At 40.9% G+C, this 22813-nt stretch overlaps 1 protein-coding gene across 2 annotated transcripts in view; it reads left to right on the top strand.

Moving 5' to 3' along the window:
• Positions 1-19600, top strand: part of gphna (gephyrin a) — a 94820-nt gene extending 75220 nt beyond the window's left edge. Inside the window, exons 20-24 of one of the 2 annotated variants that reach the window (XM_089005167.1) lie at positions 2203-2267; positions 4680-4783; positions 9200-9296; positions 12139-12277; positions 12374-19600. In XM_089005167.1, coding sequence (XP_088861293.1) covers positions 2203-2267; positions 4680-4783; positions 9200-9296; positions 12139-12272 — 400 coding nt within the window. In that variant the 3' untranslated portion in view covers positions 12273-12277; positions 12374-19600. Of the gene's footprint in view, positions 1-2202; positions 2268-4679; positions 5554-9199; positions 9297-12138; positions 12278-12373 lie in introns of those variants that run through there. The other variant, XM_089005166.1, reaches the window with a different exon arrangement.
• The last annotated feature ends 3213 nt before the right edge of the window (positions 19601-22813 follow it).

Here is a 22813-nt window from a genome sequence, read left to right as displayed (position 1 = left end):
CTTCCTAAAGACTTCTGTTTTTAGCGCTCTGTCCTCTTTTATAATTACTTTACAATCTAAGAAGGCTAGTTGGTTCTCTTTAATGTCCTCACTAGTAAATTTAATGTTGATGTCTACAGAGTTGAGGTGATCTGTGAAGGGTTGAATTTCTTGTTTTTTAATTATGACAAAAGTATCGTCCACATATCTAAACCAGTGTCTAGGTTTTGTCCCTGGGAAGGATGTGAGGACCTGTTTCTCCATCTCTTCCATGTACAGATTAGCCACTATGGGTGAAACTGGTGAGCCCATAACACAACCATGAATTTGTTTCTAAAATTTCTCCCGAAATTGAAAATACGTAGTATTAAGGCAGATTTCCAATAATTTGCAGATGTGATCCGGTTTAAGTTTGGTTCTTTCATGCAGAGAAACGTCCGCGAGCAGTCTCGTCCTCACCGCTGAGACCACTGCTGGGGTTAGGACAGATGTAAAGAGAGAAGTCACATCGTATGATGCCAAAGTTTCCTCAGGTTCCAATATGAGGTCTTTGATCCTCTCTACAAACCCTGTGGTGTTCTCTTCTTGATATTCTGTGTTACCAACCAACGGAGCTAAGATAGTTTTTAGATATTTGGCTACATTGTATGTAGAGGAGTCATCATACGAACCACCCTTTACAACACAAATTAGAAGTTATCAGAACCCTACAGCACAGGGCTAAACTAATACCAACTAGCATTGAAGGTAGAGAAAAGGAGTCAAAACATATCAGGCGAGCACTCACTAACTGTGGGTACCCTCAGTGGTCATTCAACAAATGTCAGAAAGAAAGAATAGGGAATGAAACCAATAATTCTCAAGATACAAAAAGGAGAGGAGTAGCAGTACCTTACATTGCAGGAGTTTCTGAAAAATTACAAAGACTCCTTTGGCAACACAAAATTCCTACTTATTTCAAACCGATAAACACGTTAAGGCAAAAATTAGTGCATCCAAAAGATAGGCTACCCAATTAAATGAAAAACAAAGTAATGTAGTTTATTCAATACATTGTAAGACTGAAAATTGTAAAGAGCAGTACATTGGGGAGACTCAACAAATTCTCAAAAAAAGACTTTATCAACATCGCAGGGATAATACAAGTGGGCCTCAATCGGCAGTACATTTGCACCTAAAAGCTAGCAACCACTCATTTGACGACAATGAGGTTAAAATATTAGCGAAAGAACATAGTTTGAAAGGGGGGTAAAAGAAGCGATTCTTATAAAACAACAAAATGCTTCATTAAACCGGTCTGGTGGGTTGAGGTTCAATTTGGATCGTTCATACAATAGCCTGCTTAGGCAAAACAGGTTAGGCAACATTCGTAATGCTGATGAGGTGATACCGGTGGGAGTGGCGGAAATGGGCCAGCCGCCAGTCAGGAATGTAGGAACAATCAGTGGGGCCACAGGGAGTGGTCCTCTGCTCCCCCCAACCTGAGAGTAGGGACCTATCATAGCTGTGTCCGGCGCCGCCATGGCTGGACATTAGGGATATATAAATAGGGCCTATACGACCAGTCAGACTTTAGTTCGCTGACGAAGCCTCTTGGATAGGAGGCGAAACGTCCGAAACCTTCAAATTTGTACAGATGACGGCTGAAGAAACCTTCTCATCCATGAACCACTCCTGTACGACTTAGAGCTTACACAGACGTATTATTTGTAATGGGAAAAATGGTTTCGGTGTTCGAACAAATCACTTTTCGAACAGGGTTCTGGAACGGATTATGGTCGAGAACCGAGGTATCACTGTACAGCAAAATGCATTGACGTGATTTAAGGACTGCTCCAATGTGTCCTTTTTTCGGTCAGGGGGGGTTCCTTCAGTGACGTTGGGTGAGGACTCGTCACCAACTCAAAAACAAGACTTCCGGAATGTTCAGTACGAGTCTTAAAACGTAAAATATAGCTATATGCGGTGGAATCTTTGTAAAATGCGCTCAGTAGAAGTCATTTGAAGCCATTTTACAAATTATGGCCACAACTTATAGGAGACGTCGGTTGCCCTTTAAGGTTGACAGTATATGCAAATAAATACTCATAAAATGAGAGACAAATAAGAATATTGTTTCCACTCAACTTTGGATGCATTGTTGCACAATGGAATTTTGTACTGCAGACTTCAATTTTAGTTGGCATGCTTAAAAAAAGGGCTGTGTGTCTTTTTTTTTTTCAGTCTCCCCACTACGTTTGCCACTGTTGACATTGATGGAACACGAAAACTCATCTTTGCTCTGCCAGGTATTAAACTCATCTGTATGTTTGCGTTACAGTTGGTTGTTGGTCTCCAACCGGTATCTTGCACTTGAGCATTAATCTTGTATTATTTCATCTTGTATGCACGTTTTACATTTCTTTTGCTCAGACATGTTTTTATCTGGTAACAATTCTCTTACTTTGCCTGCAATTTTAACCGTCTGTCTGTCACCACTGCTGTGACATGTTTTAAAACCAGCAATGTGGGAAATCTTCAAACTAAAGTTCCATGAGTCGACCAAATCCACTCTTCATGATATTTTTTTTAAATGAAAAAAACCAAAATATATGACACAGCTCATTTTATGATGTAGTATATAATTCTTGACTAAAGGGGAAAAATGAAATCTGACAAATTGAGTGCCTCCTCTGTATTCTTCACGGTGAGCTTAGAGGTGTTGGATCAATCAAGAGGCTGCTTTTTTTTAGCAATGCACAACTGTTGCCCCATCGTGGGAGGGAAATACTTCATCTACAGTTCTGAAATTCACGCACAAGGGGGACAATATAATAATAATAATAATAATAATAATAATAATAATAATCATCATCATCATCATCATAATAATGATACATTTAATTTCTCAGCGCCTTTCAAAACTCTCAAGGACACTTTACAGTCACAGGATAATAACTTTTTTTTATGTGCGAGTGAGCAGCGGCAGCCATTCTCGCCAGCGTTCACTCTACCCGAAAGTAACACAAACCTAAATAACAAATAATATGACAACACAAAGACAGAGAGAGTCATTCATTCTTCAGCACTTGCTGTACCCTCTTTGTGAAATGAAGCAGTTCTAGATTAAAGAGGAGAGGATCAATGCATCCTTTTCAGCAGTGGATCAGGGCCGTCATGGTGAAATGTGTAGGGACTTGATCTTCTCCCTCCTGCAAAAAAAATAAAATAAAAATACTACTAATCGCGAATAAACTCGGGAACGGCGTTTTTGCCGTAGAACGCAATAAGTAAATTTGTGAATGGCAGCAAATGAGTTAACTTTGAGTGGGCTTTTTCAAAAAGGGGTGTTCACCTGTTTCTACAGCAACGGCAACGTACACATGTATGATCCAATCAAAATCTTCTCGGGAACGGCGTTCAACGGCAAATTTTGCCATAGAACGCAATAAGTAAATTTGTGGATTTGAATGGATTGGATATGCCTTTATTCGTCTCACAGTGGAGAAATTTTCATTTCACAGCAGCAAAGTGATGAAAGGAATGAAAGTAGAAAAAAAATACATGAGCTGCTGGAAAGGCAGCCACTCTCGCGGCGCCGTCTTGAAGTCAAAAGAACAAAAAAAAACTAAGTAACAAATAATATGACAGCAAAGAGACAATATGACAAAACAAAGACACAGAGAGACATTCATTCTTCAGGACTTGCTGTACCCTCTTTGTGATGACATGAAGCAGTTCTGGATGAAAGAGGAGAGGATCAAAGCGTCTTTCCACCAGTGGATCAGGGACATCATGGTGGAATGTGCACGTCGACTACAAGCTAAATGTTGAAAGCAAACACGCAGCTGTAGCATCCATTGACGAAAAGAGATTGTCTCACATCTCCTGTTCCACATAAATCTGCTTCAATTCCAATCCGCAACAGCTCGACATACGCATCGGCGCTCTGCGCTGACGCTCCTTTCTTCTTATCGCGGGTTCCTCAAGCCATGCATCCATCCAGCCGCAGACTGTCCAACAGCACTGACCTTTCCACTGAACAAAGCGCGGCTGTGAAGACGCTGCCCATTACAGGCGCAAAAAGCACAATGGCCCCTGTGGTGTCCAGCGATGGCAGTCAAATGGCTCCGACATTCCTCCCATTCAAAAACAGTACTGGCATATTCATGCTACCACAAAGGCGCAACCGCTCAGCACAGTCTCCTCCTTGATGAATGTCGTGGTCAAAAATGCTGAAAAACAATCCGTATCCGTTCCACACGACGCACAACAACACAAAGTGACAAAAGAAAACACAAAACAAGACAAAAACAACCAAAAAAAAGCAAGGCTCATGAGAGCACTTGCTGAGGCTGCCTACTCGGGCGCCATCTTGGACTTAGATGGCAGCAAATGAGTTATACTTTGAGTGGGCTTTTTCAAAAAGGGGTGTTCACCTGTTTCTACAGCAACGGCAACGTACACATGTATGATCCAATCAAAATCTTTGTTGGAACGAACTGCAGTCTTCCACAGGACGTGAGCAGTGAAAAATTGATCGATGAATGGATTCAAAAACCGAGAACATTTTGTTTTATCTGCGAGCCAGATCCAATCATCAAAAGAACAATTAATGGCTTGAGAGTCATAGGTTACCGACCCCTTCTTCAGAGAAACATGCTTCCAGTTGACTGCTATGAAGCATTACATTGAAAATCTGTGATCGCTTGTTTTTGCAGGTAATCCAGTATCCGCAGTTGTCACGTGTAATCTCTTTGTGATTCCTGCACTGAGGAAGATGCAAGGCATTTTGGACCCGAGACCCACCATTATTAAAGCCAGGGTAACCCACTTACTCTCCCTCGCATACACACTGACACAGAAAACAAAATTAAAGGACAACCGACACCATTTTTTTGTTTCCTAACTGACATCAGAAAAACGTTTTATAGCATCTAAAATACCCAAAGGCTGATGTTTTAGTCAAATGCAAAACACCAATAAAAATGACTTAAAGTGTCCCAAAACGACCTCAAAAGGAGCTAAAAAAAGGCGGCATTCAGAAAGTCCCGCCCCCTTGTTCGTGATGTCACACCAGGATACACCGTCACAAACTTCCCTGCTTGAAAATCAAAACAATGGCTTCAAATAGTTCTGAAGAGGAAAGCATAAATGTTTGCAATCGATTAAAGAAGTTCTTTCGTATCAATTGGAGCCGTCCAGACTCCAATGTAGCGTCCCAGAAAATGCACAAAATGACGCACAAGCTCCGTTGGAAATGGGCTAATTTGTGTGCTGGGAATTTGTGTCAACTTAACACCTTCTTTATGCGTTTTACCACAATTGGTATTCTTGGTGCGACACACAACGATTCATCGCATTATTTATGTAGTTTTCCTTCTAATTTCGCGATCAACACCGTGTTTTCAGATGAAAAAAAGTGGCCAAAATGTATTGTGTGTCGCTTTGTTGGTCAGGGGCGTTCCCTACGTGACGTCACAAAGGGGATCGTCATCAACTCGAAAACAAGACTTATTCAGCGTGAGTCTTAAAACGTAAAATATAGCTATATGCGGTGGAATCTTTGTAAAATGCGCTCAGTAGAAGTCATTTGAAGTGATTTTACAAATTATGGGCGCAACTTGTCCGGAGGTGTCGGTTGTCCTTTAAAGATAATCCACACAGTGTGGCCAGAAACGGGGAATTGAACCCACGACATCTGCACTCTGAAGTCAACGTGCAAACCATTCGATTACAGGGACGCACGACTATCCCATACATTTGCAATATATGGAGGTTTTGGTCTGGTTACTCTTATGTGACAATATGCGGCGTATATATTCTACTTTGTACAAAACAAAAATAGACAATTATTTCTGCCCAAGAATCTCCATGGAGTGTCCCTTCTCTATAGCCAACTGTCTGGAAAGTATTATAATCTTAAATTTTCAATGAAACAAAATTTTAGTTTGAGTCGATGAGCAACAAACAGTATTTAGCTACACTAGTGGTGTAGCTAAATATGTTGTTAAGTTGCTCGTAAGTAAGTCATCCTCACCTCCGTGGAGGTGAATTAGCTACATTTCTTTGTACAGTGATACCTCGGTTTACGAACCCCTTGGCTTACAAACTTTTCGGTTTACGAACATTAAATTTATGAAAATTTTACCTTGGCATACAAATTTTTTTCAGCATACGCATGGAGCTGCCTCAATGAGTGATGTGTCGTTCGCGAACGAGATCCATTCTTCTAACAACAAAATGGCAGCCGACTGTTTTGTGCTCTATTTCCCGCCCCCAGTCTTTAGTTAAAGCCACATGATTGGTCAAGAACGAAGCAGTGAGGGGGGGGGGGTTTACAGAAAGAGAGTGAAGCCGTTCTCCAAAAAGAAAATGGCTGCCAACTTTTTTTGTCCTCTATTCCCTGCCTCCAGTCTTTGGTTAAAGCCACGTGATTGGTCAAGAACGCAGCAGTGAGGGGAGGTGGTTTAAACATTAAAGAGACAGGCAGACGACAATGAGAGAGTTTCAACTGTGATAGTTCAAAGGCAGAGTATATACTGCAAGGTTAAAATATCCCATCAATCAGGCTCCACAAACGACCCGCACAACCTATCTGTACTCTTGATGCAAAAAGCTATCAACCCAGCTAAACAGAATACAATTGATGAGGAACAAGATAAAATTATCACAGAGAAAGCACCAACAAGGGATCATTCCTCGAGATGGTGATACATTGAAAATCTGTGATCGCTTGTTTTTGCAGGTAATCCAGTATCCGCAGTTGTCACGTGTAATCTCTTTGTGATTCCTGCACTGAGGAAGATGCAAGGCATTTTGGACCCGAGACCCACCATTATTAAAGCCAGGGTAACCCACTTACTCTCCCTCGCATACACACTGACACAGAAAACAAAATTAAAGGACAACCGACACCATTTTTTTGTTTCCTAACTGACATCAGAAAAACGTTTTATAGCATCTAAAATACCCAAAGGCTGATGTTTTAGTCAAATGCAAAACACCAATAAAAATGACTTAAAGTGTCCCAAAACGACCTCAAAAGGAGCTAAAAAAAGGCGGCATTCAGAAAGTCCCGCCCCCTTGTTCGTGATGTCACACCAGGATACACCGTCACAAACTTCCCTGCTTGAAAATCAAAACAATGGCTTCAAATAGTTCTGAAGAGGAAAGCATAAATGTTTGCAATCGATTAAAGAAGTTCTTTCGTATCAATTGGAGCCGTCCAGACTCCAATGTAGCGTCCCAGAAAATGCACAAAATGACGCACAAGCTCCGTTGGAAATGGGCTAATTTGTGTGCTGGGAATTTGTGTCAACTTAACACCTTCTTTATGCGTTTTACCACAATTGGTATTCTTGGTGCGACACACAACGATTCATCGCATTATTTATGTAGTTTTCCTTCTAATTTCGCGATCAACACCGTGTTTTCAGATGAAAAAAAGTGGCCAAAATGTATTGTGTGTCGCTTTGTTGGTCAGGGGCGTTCCCTACGTGACGTCACAAAGGGGATCGTCATCAACTCGAAAACAAGACTTATTCAGCGTGAGTCTTAAAACGTAAAATATAGCTATATGCGGTGGAATCTTTGTAAAATGCGCTCAGTAGAAGTCATTTGAAGTGATTTTACAAATTATGGGCGCAACTTGTCCGGAGGTGTCGGTTGTCCTTTAAAGATAATCCACACAGTGTGGCCAGAAACGGGGAATTGAACCCACGACATCTGCACTCTGAAGTCAACGTGCAAACCATTCGATTACAGGGACGCACGACTATCCCATACATTTGCAATATATGGAGGTTTTGGTCTGGTTACTCTTATGTGACAATATGCGGCGTATATATTCTACTTTGTACAAAACAAAAATAGACAATTATTTCTGCCCAAGAATCTCCATGGAGTGTCCCTTCTCTATAGCCAACTGTCTGGAAAGTATTATAATCTTAAATTTTCAATGAAACAAAATTTTAGTTTGAGTCGATGAGCAACAAACAGTATTTAGCTACACTAGTGGTGTAGCTAAATATGTTGTTAAGTTGCTCGTAAGTAAGTCATCCTCACCTCCGTGGAGGTGAATTAGCTACATTTCTTTGTACAGTGATACCTCGGTTTACGAACCCCTTGGCTTACAAACTTTTCGGTTTACGAACATTAAATTTATGAAAATTTTACCTTGGCATACAAATTTTTTTCAGCATACGCATGGAGCTGCCTCAATGAGTGATGTGTCGTTCGCGAACGAGATCCATTCTTCTAACAACAAAATGGCAGCCGACTGTTTTGTGCTCTATTTCCCGCCCCCAGTCTTTAGTTAAAGCCACATGATTGGTCAAGAACGAAGCAGTGAGGGGGGGGGGGTTTACAGAAAGAGAGTGAAGCCGTTCTCCAAAAAGAAAATGGCTGCCAACTTTTTTTGTCCTCTATTCCCTGCCTCCAGTCTTTGGTTAAAGCCACGTGATTGGTCAAGAACGCAGCAGTGAGGGGAGGTGGTTTAAACATTAAAGAGACAGGCAGACGACAATGAGAGAGTTTCAACTGTGATAGTTCAAAGGCAGAGTATATACTGCAAGGTTAAAATATCCCATCAATCAGGCTCCACAAACGACCCGCACAACCTATCTGTACTCTTGATGCAAAAAGCTATCAACCCAGCTAAACAGAATACAATTGATGAGGAACAAGATAAAATTATCACAGAGAAAGCACCAACAAGGGATCATTCCTCGAGATGGTGAAAGAAGGTTACGTTCCTCATCAAGTGTTTAATGCTCTCACTCCATTCCATCAAGCCATCGACTATCACAAAGGTAAATAAAACAACTTTATTATACAGTACAGTTTATTTCTTTAACTATAATACAAAGGCACATTTATTATACGTATAAATAAGGTATATTTTGTGTAGTTTTAAGGCTTAGAAAATTAGAAAATCGAAAATTATGTTTATGGGGACTGGAAATGGATTATTCTCATTTTAATGGTTTGGGAAATTATTTTTTGAGATACACACTTTTCACCTTACACACTCTGTCTGGGAACCAATTAAGTTCGTAAGCGAAGGTATGTATCACTGGATCTTTGTCCTCTCAAAGGGATGACGAGAAAAGCGAACGTAAAACTGACAGGACACCATTTAACACACGATTTCAGTGGTATGGTGATTGAGTACGCTTCTCATAGAAGTCTTTCTGGATTGAAGAAATCCCACCACTAGTTTTTTTTGTGTTTTTTTTAGCTTTCGTGTGATGTGAAGCTAGATCCTCGACCGGAATACCATCGTTGTATTCTCACATGGCATCACCAAGAGCCGTTGCCGTGGGCTCAAAGCACAGGTGTGAGCATGCATGCACACAGGCAGGCTACAAGTGACACACAAAGCCACCATTTTTCTCAACCAAATAATAAGAATACATTTCATTTCTAAGCGCCTTTCAAAACTCTCAAGGACTCTTTACAGTCATGGGGTAACTTCTTTTTTTTCTGTGCGTGTGAGCATCGGCAGCCATTCGCGCCAGCGTTCAATGAACCCGGAAGTAACACAGCAGCAAAGTTATGAAAGGAAGACGAAAGGAAAGAAAGAAGGAGAAAAACTAAATCCAGGTGCTGCTGGAAAGGCAGCTACTCTCGCGCCGCCATCTTGAAGTCTAAAAAACAAAAAAAACTAAATAACAAATAATATGACAACACAATACAGTCACAGGATAAGAACTTTTTTTGTGCGGGTGAGCAGCGGCAGCCATTCGCGCCAGCGTTCACTCTATTCCCTGAGGCTACACTGATTACTTCTATTCTCCTGGCTGATTACTTCTATTGTCCTGCCTGAGTATGAGGTGTATGACTGCCCTGATTGCCCCATTTGTTCTGGCAACCCCTCATCAGCATAACTAAGCCTATGTTCCTAAGCAGTCTATTGTACGAACGATCCAAATTGAACCTCAACCCACCATGGCGGTTTGGTGAAGGATTATGCTCTTTTATGAAAATAGCTTCTCTTACTCCCCTTTCAAACAATCTATTTTATTTCGCTATATTTTAACCTCATTGTCGTCAAATGAGTGGTTTATAGCTTTTAGGTGCATATGTACTGCCGATTGAGGCCCACTAGTATTATCCCTGCGATGTTGATAAAGTATTTTTGAGCATTTGTTTAGTCTCCCCAATGTATTGCTCTTAACAATTTTCATTTTTACAATGCATTGAATAAACTACATTACTTTGTTTTTCCATTTGACAGCCTATCCTTTGCCTAATTTTTGCCTTAAAGTGTTTATCAGTTTGAAATAAGTAGGAATTTTGTGTTGCCAAAGGACTGTAGTTTTTCAGAAACTCCTGCAATTTGAGGTACTGCTACTCCTCTCCTTTTTGTATCTTCAGACTTTTTGGTTTCATTCCTTATTCTTTCTTTCTGACATTTGTTAAACGACCACTGAGGGTACCCACAGTTAGTGAGTGCTCTCCTGATATGTTTTGACTCCTTTTCTCTGCCTCCGACGCTTGTTGGTAGTAGTTTAGCCCGATGCTGGAGGGTTCTGATAACTTCTAGTGTGTGTTGCCTCAATCGGCAGTACATATGCACCTAAAAGCTAGCAACCACTCATTTGACAGTTAAAATCTTAGCGAAAGAACATAGATGGTTTGAAAGGGGAGTCAAAGAAGCGATTTCATAAAACAACTAAATCCTTCATTAAACCGGTTTGGTGGGGTGAGGTTCAATTTGGATCGTTCATACAATAGCCTGCTTAGGCAACATAGGTTAGGTTACATTCGTAATGCTGATGAGGGAATACCGGAGGGAGTGGGGCAATCAGGCCAGTCGTCAGTCAGGAATGTAGCAAAGTGAGGTACTGCTACTCCTCTCCTTTTAGTATCTTCAGAATTGTTGGTTTCATTCCCTATTCTTACCTTTTGACATTTGTTAAAAGACCACTGAGGGTAACTACAGTTTGTGAGTGCTCTCCTGATATGTTTTGACTCCTTTTCTCTCTCTTCGACGCTTGTTGGTATTAGTTTAGCCCTATGCTGTAGGGTTCTGATAACTCCTAGTTTGTGTTGTAGAGAGCGTGGTTAGAATCGAAAAGTAAGTATTGGTCAGCGTGCGTGGCCTTCCTAAAGACTTCTGCTTTTAACTCTCTGTCCTCTTTTATAATTACTTTACAAAAGGAGAGGAATAGCAGTACCTGACATTGCAGGAGTTTCAGAAAAACTCCAAAGTGTCCTTTGACAACACAAAGAGTCCTTTGGCAACCCTAACCCTACTTATTTCAAACCGATACTATATACACTTTAAGGCAAAAATTAGTGCATCCAAAATATAGGCTCCCAAATGAAAAATAATGTAGTTTATTCAATACATTGTAAAAATGAAAATTGTAAAGAGCAATACATTGGGGAGACTAAACAAATTCTCAAAAAAAAGACTATCAACATCACAGGGATAATACCGGTGGGCCTCAATCTGCAGTATGCACCTAAAAGCTAGCAACCACTCATTTGACGACAATGAGGTTAAAGTCTTAGCGAAAGAAAATAGATCGTTTGAAAGGGGAGTAAAAGAAGCTATTTTCATAAAACGGCAGAATCCTTCACTAAATCGCCATGTTGGGGTGAGGTTCAATTTGGATCGTTCGTACAAGAGACTGCTTAGGCAACATAGGCTTAGTTATGCTGATGAGGTGATACCAGAGCAAATGGGGCAATCAGGCCAGTCGTAGACCTCATACTCAGGCAGGACAATATAAGTAATCAGTCAGGACAATATAAGTAATCAGTGTAGCCTCAGGGAATAGTCTTCGGCTCCCCCCAACCTGAGAGCAGGGACCTAGCATAGCAGAGTCCGGCACCGCCACGTCTGGACAGTAGGGATATATATATATAGGGCCGAAACTACCAGCAAGAATTTAGTTTGCTGACAAAGCATCTTGGATAAGAAGCGAAACGTGACATCTTCAAAGAAGTACAGATGACGGCTGAAGAAACCTTTTCATCGATGAGATGTGTCTACTCATTTATTTTGGCAGTGTAATTAAAATGTAGCCAATGCAAGTCTGACATATAGAGAAAATTGTCTTCACACGTTAGTGACAATTATTTTTTTTTGTGCTTGAGGTTCTCAACAAGTTTGAGGATTTTCTTTTTTTTCTTTTTAAGCCGAACTACTTGCCCCCCTCCTTTCAGGTAACCAAGTCTCCAGCAGGCTAATGTCAATGCGCAGCGCCAACGGCCTGCTGATGTTGCCTCCGAAAACCGAGCAGTATGTAGAACTGCACAAGGGAGAAGTTGTGGATGTTATGGTCATCGGACGACTATGATGCAGGTGCTTGCTTGAGTTTTTACATGGTTCCGTTGTTCGGTGTTTGAGATTCACAAAGTCAAACATGTATCAGCTAACCCTAGATATTTTTCTCCCCAGATTTCAATCCCTGCAGACAAATATATTGACGGTGCTGGAACTTCCTGCCCGGACAGGGGCATCTTTTAGCTGTGATGTCATATGCAACAGCCAATTGGAGCCAGCAGACGTTGAATCTTCATAGGTCTGTGTTGAAAAGATTTTAAAAAATGTGAAGAAATATACAAATGAGATTTATTCTGTAATATTATATAATTCTTCTGATTATAATTATTATTAATATTCGTACTTCATATGATATTATGGTTCTGATTGAATATCATCGTCATTCTCGTAAGTAGTATTCACATTCTTGTCTCTCGCGTTCATTTGCTTTGTGCGATCAGCACTTTTCCTTGGTCGATTTATTGATAGAAAAATGACTCTGTTCCTCTGCTTCTGCCACACGCTGTTCTGTCTTATTCATTTCGGCTCTTCACTCCTCCATGTCTTTCAAAACAGCCTTTTGGCAAATCTCTCATAAATTGATTGAAAACACTTCCCTTGACTTGGTTTGACCGACCACAAAATTCAAAACAGCAGCAATGACAGTGTTTGAAATAACGTCTGCCCGGAGGCCTGGGGCGTACAACTTTTACATCGGGCGTACAACTTTCAACATGTCTCGGTCCACGTGGCCGACAACTTCTTTAGGAAAAAAAAAAGAGATTTTTCTAATCAAACGTTTGTTTTATTCAATAATGCAAAAGCTACAAGCAAACCGCTACAAGCAAACCGCTACAAGCAAACCGCTACAAGCAAACCGCTACAAGCCACGTGGACTCCTCTTTCGAAGCGCCTTTCAAAACTCTCAAGTACACACAGTCATGGTCTAGTGCCGACATGGGCAAACTACGACCCGCGGGCCACATACGGCCCGTTAGGCTTTTTAATCCGGCCCGCCGAACTTGCCCAAATTATAGTAAAAACAGTGTCTGAAACTCATGACAAAAAGTTAGCGGACAACAGGGCAGATAACTGAAAAGTTCTCTGCCCCATTTTCACAACTTGAAGCGCAATGAGACAACTAGTCACATTAAAAAACATTGTCACAAAGTATAAAGTTTTTTTTTAATCAAGAATGTATATAGTACAAATGCTACCTTGCTTAATTTACGGTAAATGCGCATGGCTGTAGATTTTGCTGCAGTAGTCGATTGTCATTGCGGTGCACAATGAAACGTTTGCCTTGCTTCCTACGAGCCACTAAGCCCCTTTCATAAGTCTCACATACACTTTGCAGTCACGGTTTAATGAAAATTTACGTTTTGTAGCGTCACATATGTTGTTAGCTTCTTTTTAATCTTTCGTCTGGGCTGAGGTTCTGTGCATCTATTTTGGAAAATGACATGCAATTGCACGACTTTATAACGCTTGCGAAAGTCCGGAAGAAAGAAGCAGCCTTCTGATTGGCTGCCGTGCCGAGTATGCAAATTTCAACTGTAGGTAGCCTATGTCTGTGTGCTCGGCGACGGTACACGTGTATTGTTTGCGCGTGAAGGCGAGGGCGTCAGTGGAGAGTTTGTTGAGCGCGCGGTCAGGACAAACCATCTATGATTTGGCGGAATTTAACACAAGTAGGTATTATTGAGCTTAAATTTCGTTGTGTAATAATATGTTTTGAATGTTGAAAGTGATTCCATTTTTCAATAAATGTTGATTTCTTTTTTTGCCCCTTCAATGAAAACTTATTAAAAACAGACGCAATCTTGATAAATCACAGTGCATATGTTATTTTGGATTGGATTGGATTGGATTTGCCTTTATTAGTCTCACAGTGGAGAAATATACATTTCACAGCAGAAAAGTGATGAAAGGAATGAAAGTAGAAAAACAAAATACATGAGCTGCTGGAAAGGCAGCCACTCTCGGGGCGCCGTCTTGAAGTCAAAAGAACAAAAAAAAACTAAATAACAAATAATATGACAGCATAGAGACAATATGACAATCCAAAGACACAGAGAGACATTCATTCTTCAGGACTTGCTGTACCCTCTTTGTGATGACATGAAGCAGTTCTAGATGAAAGAGGAGAGGATCAAAGCGTCTTTCCACCAGTGGATCAGGGACATCATGGTGGAATGTGCACGTCGACTACAAGCTAAATGTTGAAAGCAAACACGCAGCTGTAGCATCCATTGACGAAAAGAGATTGTCTCACATATCCTGTTCCACATAAATCTGCTTCAATTCCAAGCCGCAACAGTTCCACATACGCATCGGCGCTCTGCGCTGACGCTTCTTTCTTCTTATCGCGGGTTCCTCAAGCCATGCATCCCTCCAGCCGCAGACTGTCCAACAGCACTGACCTTCCACTGAACAAAGCGGGGCTGTGAAGATGCTGCCCATTACAGGCGCAAAAAAAAGCACAATGGCCCCTTTGGTGTCCAGCGATGGCAGTCGAATGGCACCGACATTCCTCCCATTCAAAAACAGTACTGGCATATTCATGCTGCCGAAAAGGCGCAACCGCTCAGCACAGTCTCCTCCTTGATGAATGTTGTGGTCAAAAATGCTGAAAAACAATCCGTATCCGTTCCACACGACGCACAACAACACAAAGTGACAAAAGAAAACACAAAACAAGACAAAAACAACCAAAAAAAGCAAGGCTCGTGAGAGCACTTGCTGAGGCTGCCTACTCGGGCGCCATCTTGGACTTTTAATCTATTTCCATTTCCTCCTCCAAGTATCTGTGAAATAGTATGTAAACGCCATATTCCTTGAGACAAATTTATTAACTGATCAGGGATATTTTTCACATTTGAAAGACAGTTAATAAATTGGGTTGTATTGTTCTTACTGTGCTATGAGTTTTGTACACACTACATTTAAAGGACAACCGGCACCATTTTTTTTTTGTATTGCATCTAAAATATCCAAATCAGGCAGGCTGATATTTTAGTTAAATGAAAAACACAAATAAAAATGACTTCAAAATGAATCCGGAAATGGCCAGTTTCAGAAGGTCCCACCCCCTTGTTCGTGACTTCACGCCAAGACGTCTTGCCTTGCTCGAGAATCAAAACAATGGCTTCAGATTCGGAGAAGATGCTTTCTTGTTACTCATCCAGTTATGAATATGATTCAAATAGTTCTGAAGAGGAAAGCATAAATGTTTGCAATTGATTCAAGGAGTCCTCCCATATCAATTCGAGCCGTCAATGACAGCAACATAGCACCCAGAAAATGCAGAAGATTGCGCCCAAGCTCCGTTGGAAATGGGCTGATTTGTCAGCTGGGAAATTGTGTCAACTAGTATCAAATAGTAGTCTTGGTGCAACACACAACGATTCACCATGGCGTTTTTTATGTGTTTTCCTTCTAATTTCGCCATCAACACAGATCAACACGAAGTTTGCAGACCAAACAAAGTACCCAAAATGCATTGTGTGTCGCTTTCTCGGTCAGTGGCGGTCCAAACGTGACGTCACATGGGGATCGTCATCAACTCGAAAACAAGACTTCATGAATATTCAGCGCAAGTCTTAAAATGTAAACTATAGCTATATGCTGTGGAATCTTTGTAAAATACGCTCAGTAGAAGTCATTTGAAGTGATTTTATAAATTATGGACATAACTTGTCCGGAGGCGTCGGTTGTCCTTTAATGCTTTAGGCTTAGTATTTCCGGCCCAAACACTCCCTCCAAATGCTCCTGGCCCGGCCCCTCTGTCAAATTTTACAACCCAATGCGGCCCGCGAGTCAAAAAGTTTGCCCACCCCTGCTCTAGAATCAAAACAGTGGCTTCAGATTTGAAGAAGATACTGTTGGATTATTTTTATCACTCGCCCTTGGTTCATTGCTTTGACGGGTGTTGATGGAAATCGATGGTTAAATCATCAGGGAGCCAGGTCTTGAACAGAAAGTTGATTTAATTGGGAGAGCTCGGAGACATCGCGGTGTGGACGGAGGAGCGAGCATGGCAAGAGAGAGAGAACAAGACGAACGGGCTGCAGGAGTATTTATGCGGCACATAGTAATGACGCGACAGGATGTGACGTAATGAAAATGCGACATCGTGTAAAGGAAGGCAGGATATGACGTATGAGAAAGTTCAAAATGTAAACAAAGACTACGGAGCGATGTTTAGAGATGTTTGTATGGCGAATTACCCCAACAGATACTTTCTTGTTACTCATCCAGTTATGAATATCATTCAAATAGTTCTAAAGAGGAAAACATAAATGTTTGCAATCGATTAAAGAAGTCCTCCCGTATCGATTCGAGCCGTCAGGACTCCAATGTAGCGTCCCAAAAAATGCACAAGATGGCGCCCAAGCGCGGTTGAAAATGGGCTCATTTGTCTGCTGGGAAATTGTGTCAAGTAGTATCAAATAGTAGTCTTGGTGCAACACATAATGATTCACAATGGCGTTATTTATGTTTTCCTTCTAATTTCGCCATCAACACAGATCAACAAGAAGTTTTCAGACCAAATGAAGTACCCAAAGTGCATTGTGTGTTGCTTTCTCGGTCAAGGGCGTTAAAGACGTGACGTCACGTCAGGCATCGTTATCAATTTGAAAACAAGACTTCCTGAATATTCAGTGCGAGTCTTAAAACGTAAAATATAGCTTTATGCCGTGTTTGAAATAACGTCTGCCCGGAGGCCCGGGGCGTACAACTTTTATGTCGGGCGTACAACTTTCAAAACGTCTCAGCCCGGGTGGCTGACAACTTCTTCAAGATTTTTTTTTTTTCAAATCAAACGTTTGTTTTACTCAATAAAGCAAAAGCTACAGGCAAATTGCTACAAGCCAAGGAACGTTTGTTTGGCAAATTGCATACTCGGCACAGCAGCCAATCAGAAGCCTGTTTCGTGCTTCGGACTATACCGTGACTGTAAAGTGTACTTGAAAGTTTTGAAAGGTGCTTAGAAAGAGGAGCCATGTGGCATTTAGCAGACAACGCAACGCGAACATTGCATTGTGCACCATGTCGACAAACGACAACTGGAGCAAAATCTTCTGCAAGGGATATTTACCATCAATTAAGCAAGGGAGCATTTGTGGTAGGTACTTCCTTCATTGAAAGAAAATCCTTTATACTTCGCAACAATGTTTTTTTTTTTTTTTTTTGCGATTAGTCGTCTTATTGTGTTTCTAGTTGTGAAAAATGGGGCGGGCAACTTTATGGCCGGGCAGGCAACTTTTCAGAGTTGTCTGCCCTGGTGTTCGCTAACTTTTTGTCATGAGTTTCAGACACTGCTATATGCCGTGGAATCTTTGTAAAATACGCTCAGTAGAAGTCATTTGAAGTGATTTGACAAATTATGGACACAACTTGTCCCGAGGCGTCGGTTGTGCTTTAATCGAGTATCCCATCCTCCCCGCTTTGACCCAAAGCACCCATTTTAAATGAGAAAAAAATGTATGAATCCTGAAATGATGGCGATCTCACACACACACACACACGCGCGCACACACACACACGCGCGCACACACACACACGCGCGCACACACACACACGCGCACACACACACACACACGCACACACACACACACACACTTGGTGTAAAACCTGTTTACATCAGCTCAAAGAAAGCATGACTACTTTTGTTGTTTTAATTATAACAGGTAACAGGCGGGTACACAGGTTTTTTATACATATTTATAAAATCCGACCAGTTAAGTTAAATTTGATAAATTCCCACGGGAATCACTGCTTTGGCTGCATAATGTTTCCTCTGTGTTGGGGGAAAGATAGAAAGAAATAAACATTGTTAAAACAGCAAAAATCTGAATTCTTGAACAAGCTCTCGACTGTGCAGCCCAACAAATGTTAAACAAAGATATACTAATCATATTTTATCTCTTGCTTTGTATGCATGTATTGAACCGAATCAAACATCTTTGCCTTTCAGAGATGGACATTTTGCAATACAGTGATACATTGGCTTACGAACTTAATTGGTTCCCAGACAGAGTGTGTAAGGTGAAAAGTGTGTATCCCAAAAATATTTTCTCATAGGAAACCATTAAAATATAATCCATTTACCATTAAATATAATTTACCATTTACCCTTACCATTACCATTACATTATTATTAACATTACCATTAAATATAATTTACCATTAAATATAATCCATTCCCAGGTCCCCATAAAACATAATTTTATACTTTCTAAATTTTCTAAGCCTTAAAACAACACAAAATATACATTGTTTTATGTATAATAAATGAGCTGTGATATTATAATTAAAGAAATAAACTGTACTTTATATTAAAGTTGTTTCATTTACCTTTGTGATGGTCGTTTATGGCTTGATGGAATGGTGTGGCTGGTTTCATCAGCATTAAACACTTGATGAGGAACGGAGCCTTCTTTCACCATCTTGAGGAATGATCCCTTGTAGGTGCTTTCTCTGTGATAATTGTATCTAGTTCCTCAATTGTGTTCTGTTTAGCAGGGTTGATAGCTTTTTGCATCAAGTGTACAGATGGCTTGTGCAGGTTGTTTATGGGGCCTGATTGATGGGATATTTCAACCTTGCAGTCTACACTCTGCCTTTGAACTGTCACGGTTTTGCGAGGTGGTGATGGCGGCTTCGGATCCCAAAAAGTAGGCAGGAGGGAGCAGGAGGTTGTTTGACAAATTGTATTAAAATAAAGTCAGCAGGAACAAAATGTAAAACATCAAAATGATCTGAATGGAAAAAATACAAAGTAGCAACAGAAAACCAAGTGTAAAAGTCCGCCAAGGTTAAACAAACACGTACACGATGCATGCTGCAACCAAGCAGCAAACAAACAATGAATCGGCACCGGATGATCGTGCCAGGTGTCTTTTTAAGTGTCATTGATTATAACGACCAGCACCTGCGAGGCTGCCGGCAGGGCTGACGTCGCTACCCGCTGGTCGCCAATTTGATCGGGACGACCAGCACCTGTGCAGGTGCAGGCGGGGCCGACAGCGCCCCCCGTTGGTCGCCAACCAGATCATGACAGTACCCCCCCTTCAAGGGGCTGCTTCCAGAAGTCCCAACAGTCTCCCAAAAGGTCCACTCGCCAGGGAACGGTCGGTGGAGAGGGCAACCGCGGCCTCTCCAGCACACGACGGGCGGCGGCCTGATGGGAACGGGACTCGGCCTGGGGTGGACGAAGACGCGGCACAGATCGTCGTGGGCGTGAGTGCGATCCCTCTCGCACGTTCACGCGACGGCGCATGGCTCTGCGTGGACGTCGAACTGCCAGGCGCAGAATGGCACCCCGTACGGCCGTATGGGACCAGGTCTCGGCCGGACGCCGACGTGGGCGTGAACTGCCCGGCTCAGGGGGAACGAGACGGGTCCAGAGCATCAAAGTTGTAACCCATCTCTGTCGTCTGTCTGTCTCTTTAATGTTTAAACCACCTCCCCTCACTGCTGCATTCTTGACCAATCATGTGGCTTTAACCGAAGACTGGGGGGTGGAATAGAGGACAAAAACAGTCGGCTGCCATTTTGTTGTTAGAAGAACGGGCTCGTTCGCGAACGACGCATCACTCATTGAGGCAGTTCCGTGTACGAAAAAGTTCGTATGCCAAGGTAAAGTTCGTATGCCATGGTCAAGTTTTCATAAATGTCACGTTCGTAAACCGAAAAGTTCATGAGCCAAGGAGTTCGTAAACCGAAGTATCACTGTATTTCGTTCCATCACCCATCGGCAGCATCCTGGAGACAAATTAAACGAAAACAAATATTTTTACATTTGTGTTGGCATACCGGGTTTTGGGTTATCATCTGATTTTGCCTCAATAGCCAATCACAGCTGGCAATCACATTCCTCGCAGATACCCTATGAAAACAGGAGCAACCACTCTCCCATGTGTGGATTAAATGCAGTTCCCTCTTATAACCCCCTCACCCTCACCAAAACAAGCAAAATTGGTGGGGGCGGTGGGGAATTGCTTTTCTCTTTCATCAAATCATTGTCATCGGTCAGTGATGGACAGAAATATCAGTTATTTGACCTGGTTAGTGACGATTCCAGTTTTGGTGAAAGCCAATTGAATCAATGCTTTGTCCGTTTTTTTCTTCTCATTTTGCATCAATCATACTGATGGAATGTCTCCCTCTGCCATTTTCAATAGAAAATAGACCAGTTGGCTGCGATATTGTCATCTTAAGAAACTGACCTTGAAAACTTGCCAAATAACAGCACTGTAAGCAATCGATACTCACCCTAACTTTGCTCCAAAAGTTTGTGATTCTTCTTGTCAGTGTGATCAGTGCCAAACAAAGCTGTCCAATAGGTTCAATTCTGCATTCTGATACGAGGGGAAAAGCAACTTTATTGCACAGGTACTTGTTTGTTTGATGAATACATGAAGTTGCTTGTTGATGTTTTTTTCATGAATGGATGCTTTTAGTACTTGTTTTTGCTTCACTTGCCCAAAGGTCGAGAGTGTGATTAGTTGTTTTTATTTTTTGAGATTTTTTTTTTTTTACCATCATCATTTGTGACATGAATGCAGCACGAGCACTCGTGTCTTGGGTCCGTGGACCCTCTTATTGACTGCCTCTTGTGGTCTTTGCTCAGCCTCACCCAAAATTTCAAACCTAGAGAGCTTTGAGAGGCGCTTAAAATGTAATGTATTATTATTATTATTATTATTATTATTATTATTATTATTATTATTATTATTATTATTATTATTATTATTATTATTATTATTCCTGCCTCCGCCCCAAGCTCTTAAGAGGACTGGGGTGCACATTTTGGGCAGGTTGCCATATGTGGGCAGAATTTCTCTCCAATGTTCATGCTTCATTTGTGGTTGTATTTATTTTGATTGTATTATATGTAAGATGATGTTGGACCATCCTTACTTAATCCTGTAGTGTGTATATCAGAAATGTCCCTCATACATCAAGTTCATCATATTTATATTGGAGGCTCATGCTGCGTTCATATCATTAGTGTGAAGGGCAACCTGGAGGAAAGTGACCGTGAAAATGACATCTCCTTTTAGCTTGCTCAATGGTTGTATATGATAAGTAAGTAGAAGTTAACTGATTGGAATTTAAAACAAAAGTTTACTGAAAGGACATTCCGGGTTTTGCGCAATTTATATTTACATTAACTTCATTATGACTTGAACATAGATTACGAGCTCTTCCAGGCACCTGCCCAAACAGGCGGAATCAAAGCCTGACTGATTGATTGGAGTCAGAAGAAGCAGGTTATTACTGCCTTTGTACTGAGTGATTCTTAACAATTGACTGAAATCAGTCACACATTGCACACACTATAAACTATGACCAGCACTTGAAGCAATTACATAGCATTCTAAAACTGTATAAAATACCATATAAATTGTTTTTCTGTAATTATATTATTGAATCTGAAAATAAATTAATAAAATGAATCCTGATTATTCTGTATCCCCTGTTTTTTCAGTTCTGTTCAGTCTGAAGTTGTGTATATTCATTATTTTTTTATTTATTTTAAATAATACCTTGTCTCTTGTTTGTAAGACGGGTATGCATTGTGACACCTGGGTGCGTGTCAGTCCAGTAAGATTGAACATGACCTTGACTTCCCATGAACTCAAAAAGCAGGCCAGAGCAGCTGATTTGACAGCATCCTCGGAGCCCTCGACATGGCAAGTTACCATGGAAACGGAAAGAAACCTGCCACTACAGTCCCTTGGAATTGGCTCTGGTCTTCCTGTGGAGTTTGTATGTTTCCTAAAACCTGCGTTGTTGTTGTTTTTTTTTTTTTGATACTCTAGTTTTCTCCCACAATCCAAAAACATGTATGGCAGAATAACTGAACATTCAAAATTGCCCTAGGTGTGAGTCTTAATAGGTACGCTACAGCGACTTATATTCCACTGTGATTGTTTCTGTCCAGTGAACCGAGCGCACTCTGTACTCGCAGTCGTATATCATTGCATTTTTGTGAAGTACATAATCATTTTTTGTGTGATTTTCCAAGCTATGCAGTTTATGATGACGTATTACACGTTTCCTCCATGCTGGTTCTTGAAATTTCCGAATACGACAATGAGAAATGGGCGGGGGGTTGAAATTTACGCTCTTTTTGCTAACACTACAGTTTATAAAGGTGAGTAAGTTGCATTTTTATAACTCATAGAAGTGGTAGAATATATAGTTTTCTCCATAATTGCCAAGGAGCATTAGCATATGTATTTCTAGAGCTCACAGTTGTCTTTCCTATATTCAGTGACAGCCATTTTTTATTTCTGATGAAAATCTGCCTGCATTTGATCGTTGATATTTATAATAATAATCCATTTCATTTATTGCTCATTAATTTTTAGAATCTTTTCTGTTCTTGTTTAGAATTTCAAAAGCTTTCCAATGGTACCTTAGTCGTTAAGATTTGCCAAAAATTAAGAAAGCTATGACAGTTTAAACTATAATAAAGAACTCGGTCACAGATTTTCATAGTTTAACTAATTACAGGCAGAAAATCTATTTTGAAAATGAAAAATTCAATTATTTCCTTAT

This window comes from Hippocampus bargibanti, linkage group LG09, assembly GCF_051943395.1.
Source record: "Hippocampus bargibanti isolate YZ-2025 linkage group LG09, ASM5194339v1, whole genome shotgun sequence".
NCBI lineage: Eukaryota > Metazoa > Chordata > Actinopteri > Syngnathiformes > Syngnathidae > Hippocampus > Hippocampus bargibanti.
The sequence above is the reverse complement of the archived record's forward strand: the minus strand, read 5'-3'. Positions and strand labels throughout refer to the sequence as shown.